General features: G+C 56.4%; 3 protein-coding genes across 3 annotated transcripts; all 3 read right to left on the minus strand.

Annotated features, from left to right (window-relative positions):
- Positions 1-395: 395 nt before the first annotated feature.
- CCMA1212_005765 (Kinetochore protein mis13) lies at positions 396-2,161 on the minus strand (the record flags this gene model as incomplete). Its single annotated transcript, XM_073703010.1, has 4 exons — positions 396-837; positions 890-1,058; positions 1,122-1,931; positions 2,077-2,161. 4 exons carry the CDS (start codon positions 2,159-2,161, stop codon positions 396-398), a joined length of 1,506 nt encoding a protein of 501 aa, XP_073558194.1.
- Positions 2,162-3,421: 1,260 nt separating this feature from the next.
- On the minus strand, positions 3,422-5,343 carry CCMA1212_005766 (Transcription factor atf1; the record flags this gene model as incomplete). The annotated part of the gene is made up of 3 exons (XM_073703011.1): positions 3,422-3,737; positions 3,802-4,981; positions 5,277-5,343. 3 exons carry the CDS (start codon positions 5,341-5,343, stop codon positions 3,422-3,424), a joined length of 1,563 nt encoding a protein of 520 aa, XP_073558191.1.
- A 562-nt stretch (positions 5,344-5,905) lies between these two features.
- On the minus strand, positions 5,906-6,980 carry CCMA1212_005767 (uncharacterized protein; the record flags this gene model as incomplete). Its single annotated transcript, XM_073703012.1, has 3 exons — positions 5,906-6,438; positions 6,490-6,629; positions 6,802-6,980. 3 exons carry the CDS (start codon positions 6,978-6,980, stop codon positions 5,906-5,908), a joined length of 852 nt encoding a protein of 283 aa, XP_073558192.1.
- Positions 6,981-8,062: the final 1,082 nt, after the last annotated feature.

Raw genomic sequence — 8,062 nt, forward strand, 5'->3', positions numbered from 1 at the left:
AAGAACAGACCGAGAGAGATCAAACGCGGACTTGGAGCAACAGAACCGCCAAAGGTCCCAATCAACCGAACCACCCGCCGACCCACCACCGCAATAAATAAAAGAGAGAAGGAAAGAAAAGAAAGGCCAAAAGGGAGGGCGGGAAATTCATCAAAATCAAACCGAGCGCCTCACCGCCACGTCTCGTCGTCAGTATGTCTCATGAAAAACAGAAAACGGAAAAAGGATCAAAGCAGAGGCCATGCAAAAGGAGGGAGAAAAAGAGGTGAGGGCATGGGTATCATGAAGGAAGCAGGCGTTTGAAGAAAAAAAAAGGCTCAATAAGATGGCTGTGGTGCGAAAACAGAGAGAGAGGACTAGAAAAGAAGTCTTTCTTCTTGTCAGTTTTTGCCTCATCATCCACCTCCCTCGGGCAGTATGCTGCTCAAGCTTCGCAACACAACCAAAATGGGCAGATCCCTGGTTCCCGCCCTCTTCCTCTCCCTCTCTTCTCGCTCTTTTAGCCTCGCAGCGCTCAAAGCCAGTACTCGGTCCGCCTCCTTGCCCGCGACCTTGACCCGCTGCTCTAGCTTGTGGACGTTGTCTGCTAGCTGGTCTACTTCGAATTCTAGAGACGATTGGATCCGCCGTAACCGCGCTTGTGTCTGTGAGCGTATGCTGGCGAAGCTGTTTGTTTCATCGACTAAGAAGCCCCTGATTTGGCCTTCGTCTGGATCTAGCAGATCAAAATCGGGTAGTGTGATTGTGTCCGCGTCTTTCTCTTGTGGCGTGAATAGGGGTGGCTGTTCTGGGGGCGGTTTACGTATTGCCAGCCACGCTTTTTTCTCCTCTTGCAGTCTAAGATCTGAGTTAGTTTATATACCGAGAAGGACGAAGTAAAAAGGCTTACCTCTTGATCCTAGCCTGTAGGACCGCCATCTTCTCGTCCAGCTCAGCATTCCGAGGGTTCGGTTTCATCACGACGGGCGCTTTGGGCGCATGATCCTCTCTGTTAAACCAATCCGAAAACTCTGACCTTGACGCGAAATCCTTGAGCAGCTGATCTTGAATCGCGCGAGCTGGAATCGAATCAAGTCAGCAAAACTGATCGCAAGATTAACAAAGTCAAACAAAGCTCCCACCTCCAAGGACTGCGCCAGAGTTGGCAGTGCCGCGCGGCTTGGCCGACAGCGCTCGTTCACCGCACCATATCAACAGCTGCTTCATCCGCCGCGGCTCCAGCAAATCCGCTTCGATGTGCTTGTAAAACGCAGAGGCGCTGACTTCGCGATGGGGAATGGCCGCCTGTCCGTTCTCGATCAGCGAGCTGGCTCTCCGTCCGCGAGACCCCAGGCTGCTTCTTCGGCTCCCGTTGGCCCCCTTCTTTCGCATTTCCTTGTTCCGGTTAATGATGGGTGTGTCGCTCATTGGAAGCGCAATCCTGGTGGGCCCCAGAGCCGTCTCATGCACTGGCGACTCTGCCATTGAGGCATCTCCTTCCTCCTCCTGTATCACCGGCGGTGGCGCCTTGGGCTTTGACGCCTTTTTGGTGCGGACCTGGGTGGTTGAGGAGCCATTCGTCCGTGGCGGAGCCTGCTGCTCCTCAAACGAGGCATCGTCGTTTGATAGCCGCGAGCTCTTCCTCGTTCCCTTCTTCGAGACCTTGGCGGGCGGCTCGTCCTGGAGCGCGTCGTCCTTTGCCGCTTTTCGTCGGAAAGAGGACTTTTTCGTCGTCGTCGTCGTCGTCGTGGCCGCCGCAATCAGATCCACCTGCTCATCACTGCCAATCGATTCCCTCGCCGCCCGCTCCCTCGCCGCTACAGCCGCCGCCGAAGGCCTCCCTCTCGACGATTTCCTCACGGGAAGGGCAACCGCCGGCTGCGGCTCCGCGGTCTTCGCCTTTTTCGATTTCCGCACAAACTGAAAATCGTCGTCTTGTTCGTAATCCGCGGCTAAGAGTTCTCTCCCCAGTCAGTATGCTCTTGTCCTCTTTTTCTCATATCGCCCGAGTATCCACATTCCCCTCACTCTCTTTTCCTCCTCTTCCTCTCAATTCTTTTCTTGAGCAAACATGGGGGGAAAAGGGCCAAAACGAACCCGGCTGGCGCTTTGATCGGCGCACTGGCTGGTCGCTCATGCTAAGAAGTTCCAGCGGCTGTCGAAGAGTTACGAGAGTCGTCATCGATGGCTTCTTCGGAAGCTCCCCTGAATGGATCGCATGAGATAATTCCCAAGGGGATGTCGTTCTCCAGGCGCGGGGCTCGTGCCTGCCAGGGCCAAACGGGCGCAAAAAGAAATAAGATGCTCGTCGTCAGGTTTTTACGAAATGTCGCGTGTTCGCTTTTTGGGGGGTGGTGGAGGAGGTTGAAAGAGGAAAGCAGCTCCTCAGCCTTGTCGCGTCAAAATGCCTGCGCGCGTTTCGCTCGTCCGGCGCATCAAGGCCGCGCAATCGCAGGGGAGAGAGAGTCCGTCACGTGGCGCAAAAGCTGCGGGAGTCCAGCCGTATCAATGGTGCGCTTGCGCTGCTGCGTCGTGCCGGGCCGAGGAGTCGAGGTTGGATCGTCGAGAGACTGCCAAAGTGTTTCTTTCTCTCTTTGCTCGGTTGTGTTTACTTTTAGGATCATGGGCGGAAGAGGTATGGTTTTCCAAGACAATGCGCTAGGCCTGTCTGGGACAGCACTACCCCACCCCCTCCGTCTGACGACCACGGCTTCTGATTGGCTAGCGGAGCTTGTAAGAATGACACCAGCGGCGTGGTAACAGCACTTCATTGCTCAACCCTCTCAAGAGGGCACAGTTGAGTAGGTGAGGCAGTCATTTCGAATATCAAAAATGCCGAATCACGCCCAGACAAGGTCCATTAGCAGTAACCCTATTTATTAAGCACAAACAGTCATCGATGCATTGACCCGGCTGCCAGGCCATGTAGCTTCCGTTTCTCGCTAGCTACAGAGCACCTAAAAATCAAATCCGAAAACACCAAGAGTACATCATCCCCCTTGACGGTACCGGAATCACCCAAAACGCCGTCAAAACTCAACGAGGATCCTTCCAAGCCCAACACCTTTTCATGTGTGTATGCCTTACCGTGCCTTGCCACTATTTACGTACATTGTAAAGGAATATCGGGGAAGAGAGAAAATGTGTGAAGTGAAGAGCCCGGGAGGGAAGAGCCGGGTAATGGCCAAGGCACCGCTTACAACCACAGGTGGTGCGGGAAGGGCCGACAAATGAAAAAGAAAGCATGAAATCATCCTCATGATGCTATTCAGTAACCCACCCCAAAACACACAGGTTTCCCTCGCCGTTTCTTTTGCCGTGAACCCCTTTTTGAAAAGATTATACAAGGGAAATGTGTACCGGATGCATGCTGTCCCGTCATGGACCGCGTATACGCTCAATCAGATCTCGTCGCTGCTTCTCTCACCGAGCTGTGTCGCTGCTAGGAGAAACGGCGGTTGACACCTTGGCCGGCCATGACACCCTGGCCAGGCATCGGGGCGGCCATGCCATATGGGTTCATCTGAGGGTTGTACGGCTCAACGACTTGAGACATGAAGGCCCCGTGAAGACCTTGCTGCTGAGTGACGGGACAGTCTTTGTGGGCAAGCAGAAGAGTCTTGAGGTTGACGACTTCCTCTCGCAGCTGCGTGATTTGCTGGGTCAAGGCTTCATTCTCACTGCTAAAGACCTCCACCTTGGTCTGGAGGTTGGCAAGCCACTGCTTCTTGCGCTGCCGACATTTGAGAGCCGCCACACTAGAGGAGGGTTAGTATTTTTTTTTCCCCTTGAATTGATAAATGGAAAAGGCAAAAGACATACCGGTTGCGTTCCAGGAAATTCTTTCGCTTCTCCTCGTCTGTCATTTTTGACTTTCCTGTTCCAGACTCGTCAAACTTGGAATCTGCATCGTCGTCGGAGTGATCCTCGTCATCTCCGCCGCTGCTTGGCGCGCCGCTGCTGGCTTTTGTTCTCTTCGTGGGCGGTGCTTTGGCAGGCGCCTCGTCGGCTTTCCTCCTGCCATTGGTAGCCGGAGTGTTCTTCTTCCCCTTGGCTCGCGTCTGAGGCTTCTGGTCGCTTTCCTCGGACACGTTGCTGACTTCACTGACGCCTCGTCGCGGATCCGCCTTGGCCGCAGCCATGGGGGGCGACGCGTTCATGGTGGGCGGAACCACAGGAGCCGGATGCGAGTGTGCCGCCGGTGCAGATGTGACTGTGAACTGAGGAGTAGGCTGGGTTCCGTTCCTCCCCTGAGCGAGCATGTAGAGGCCGTTGGCCGCGTCGTTGTCGTGAGGGTCAAAGGGTCCGGATGCGGGCTTGGCTTCGACCTTGGGAATGACGGGGACGGAGGTCATGTCTTGAGGTTGAGACGTTACTGGTTGGGGCTGCGGTGCCGATGCTTGCGCTCGGGCGAGGCTGTTGGCCTGCTCCCGCTTGGCGGCAGCGCTCAGGGCCGTTCGGTGGAAATCGATGGTGTTTGGAGTAGCGCCGCCGCTCGCCAGCTGGGCGAAGAGTGCAGAGTTGGGGCTCGGGGCCGGGAACATGGACCCGCTCCCACCCGGTGTCAATCCGGTGCGGAGGGAGGACTCGTTTGGCGTAGGGAAGCCGCCGCGAAGGTGATGTGTGTCGCCGAAGTAGTCGGTAGGGCCAGACAGCATCGCTGGGCTGAGCGGGCCGGTCCGCAAAGAGCCTGGACCCCAGTTGAAGGGAGTCGCGTTGCTGCCGGGAAGCAGCGACGAGGGAGAGGTCAAAGCCGCGACGCTGGGTAGCTTGGTTCCTCCAGGTGTTTCTGGTCCACCACCCCCAAACGACTGCTCAAACGGATTGGGCTCCAGGCTGAGGGAGCCTCCGGAGACCTGAGGCGCAAAGTATTCACCGGGAGTGTTGGATCCGGGTTGGGATTGTCCTGGTCGAGGCGGCGGTGCAAGCGGCTTGGTCGCCGGAGCATTGGACACAGCGTCCGGCTTGGTGATTGAGTCGATCTTGGCGCTGGCGACGGAACCTGTTGGACCAGGGGCTTTGTAAGTCGACGGTGACAACAGGCAAGAGTGGCGATGGCAGCGGCAGCGACAATGGGAAGGACGATGGCAGAGGGAAGATGATGGTGACGTTGTTGGTGCTTGACCGACGATGGGCAATTGAGTTCGGTGACGACCGACCCCTCGGTCGTACTTGATCCGGGGGAGGTGGCAGCGATGACGAAGGCGGAGGAGCAGCGAGGGCGAGGGAGAGGTATGACGATGCAGGAACAGCCAAGGGAGGGGGGGAATTGAAGAAAAATTAGGAACGAGGCTTACCTTGCCGAGTTGGGGATGCTTGCTTAGGGGACTTGGACTCGGTTATGTTGGTGACAGTCGTCCCCATGATGACGATGAATTATATCAATCAAGAAAGACAGTGCAAAAGGAATGGAGGGCGAGAGAAGGACAACCACTTATGTGGGGGAAACGCAAGAGCAATTGCGAGAGACGTTGGGATCCGGGTCGAGAGAGGTGAGAAGACCAAATCTGGATGGATGAGGTCAGAGGCAGGCGTAGCGCGGAGGCAGAACTGAGGCGGTGGATAGCTGGGGCGCTTTTTGCTTTGGACGGCGCGTCGCTGTCAACTCTTTTTCGTGTCCCTTTTTCCTGCTCTTGCTCTCACTTCCGTCAAAACTCTCCAGTAGCCCAGCAGCGGCAGTTTGTGTCTGCTTCTGTCCTGGGAGGCAGTTCTTCTCCTCAGGCTAGGCGGGAGTTGGGGGAGCCGAAGTAGAACAGGCCAGGCTCGGGTAACCAGAGACGAGAATAAAGAGAAAAAAACCAAGGGGAAAAAAGGACCAATTCGAGGCGGCCGCGAGGGCTCCCGGATCAACGCTGCAAATCACGAGATGTAAACTGATTGATGGACGAGCTTCGTGACTGTCGAGGCGCCCAGGCTGCACAAAGAGCTATTGCTGGCGGGGGGGGCGGCGCGGACGGCTGCGTTGCGAAGCTGTAACTGAGGAAGAGTGAAGAGTGCACGATGGAGGAAGAAAGACGTCAGAGATGACGTTGTGAAGGACGAAAGGCGCAGAAAAAAGAAGGCGGGCGGCGGCGGCTCTGACCCTTCTGGGGGGTCCTGCTGGCTGGGCTGCTTTGGGGCCCTTTTGGGCATTGTGAGTGGCCACCAGCGCTAACGGCCAGGGTGCGATTAAAACTGGAGCCTGCAGAGACTTTCCATGTTCGCTGACAAACCCTGGCTGGGGCCGCACTGTGCGGGACGCCGGAGGGCATCTCGCGATTGGGGAGACGGGTGGTATGGACAGTGCGGACACGGCACCGCGGTCGCACTGGGTACCTGTTCTGGTATCATCGACGGGCGGCAAGTTTTTGATCGAATCGAACTGGGTTGGATGGATGGGCAGACGGGATGGTGATGGTGATGGGCTGCGCTGCGCTGCGCTCAGTGCTGTGTGCGCTGTGGCTGCAGGGCTGGTTCGTACTGTAGGTGTTGCAGCTGCATGCCTGGCAGAAGAGACGGAGAGACATGTACATACGACTTCGAGTACAGCAGCGATAGCACCATCTTCAAAATGTCTCCGTCCAGCATCAAGGGGAGCCAAAGTAAAAACGAGACCAGCAGATGTAGCCAATCGAAACGCGCAATCTGCCGTATCCGTGATACGAAGGCATCTGGAAGGTGGCAAGAACGGAGTATTGTAAGTACCTATTGTACTGTATGTACAGTGTCAGGTCGAAGTGAGCGTTGTCTGCTCATGTTTATCAGGGGCCGGGGATCAAAATCCGGGAGCAGCAGCCGCGCGTTCAGACGTGCTGCGAAGACGAAACGGAGGATCATTATTACCTGACTGCTGTTGACAGTTTCCGGTGAAACAACGAGTCAAGCGGCAACGGAAGCCATCTCGAGTTGGGCTCGACTTGTTGTCGCGCCCTCACCGAATCAGTCGACGGCTGCACCGTCTTGTTGGTCTTCCGCGTAAAGCTACTGCCGGCACAAGCACCAAGGGCGAATGGACGGAGCATCTTGCAGATGGCTCGCGAGAAAAGATGAGTCCGCACTGTATGGACTCGCAGGATGCTGGGGGTCGCCCTAGCGTGCCACTGGCGAATACAGTTACAATCAGAGGCTCGGAGGTGTGCGAGTGTTGCTGCTGCTGCTGCGAGGGATCAAATGGCTGTTGATGCAGTGGGAACAAGCATTCAATGGGTTGAAAAGGCTGTGGGGCGCTGCTGCATGGATCCCCGGAGCGAGACTCGCACGAGGTACCTCGTACTTCGGATGTACTTTTGATGCTGGCGACTGACGCCGTGCTGCCTTGCGCGCGAGACACTCCGTTCTGCACGTATGACGGTGATAGGGCTCTGGATGGACGGTTTGGGCCCTCACGTCTGCAGCGGGGGAACGCCGCTTTCGTCCTGACGGACGCACTGATGCGAGGATTCAATTCGCAGGGCAGCTGCACGGGGTGCTCCAGCAGGCAATTACTGGTACAGCAACTCGCTAATCGGCCGAGACGAGAACGCGGATGGCCCAGCCATTTGATCGCTACAAGTAGGTATTAGGCAAAAGCCCGAATCGTCCACCCGCCGTCGTCCTGGTGTCTCAGTACTTCCCTTACAGACGAGATCACAGCACGTTTCCAAGTCGCCGTTTGAACCCTATTGAGCCTCGCCTCACCGACTAACAGCCGATAGCAAAGATTCCCCCTTACTGGATTTCTCATCCAGAGATTGGGCGACGGACGCTTCCTTTGCCAGCCCGCGGCATGTGGCAATCTGGCCGCCTCCGTCTATTACCGGTGCGCGACTCGACTCGACACACACACACACACACCAAGAACAGGACCACCTCCCAGATTGCGGCAACCTCTCATGCATCCGCGCTGGGCCTCTGTGCAGGAGCTAGCCAACCAGCCAGCAAAGGGGGTTCAGGATCCGTCTCCGTCTCCTCACCTCCGTCGTCTCGGCCGTCTCTTGTCGTTTATTACCTTTGAAAGGATATGTACTCGTACAGCAACGGGCAGAAGGTTGTCCAAGTCAACCCTCGATTGAAACGGGCTGGGCGAGGTTGAGGCTTCATTACGTCACAAGTCTCTCGTCTCTCC

Source organism: Trichoderma ghanense (assembly GCF_004382785.1).
Source record: "Trichoderma ghanense strain CCMA-1212 chromosome Unknown scaffold_6, whole genome shotgun sequence".
Classification (NCBI taxonomy): Eukaryota; Fungi; Ascomycota; class Sordariomycetes; order Hypocreales; family Hypocreaceae; genus Trichoderma; species Trichoderma ghanense.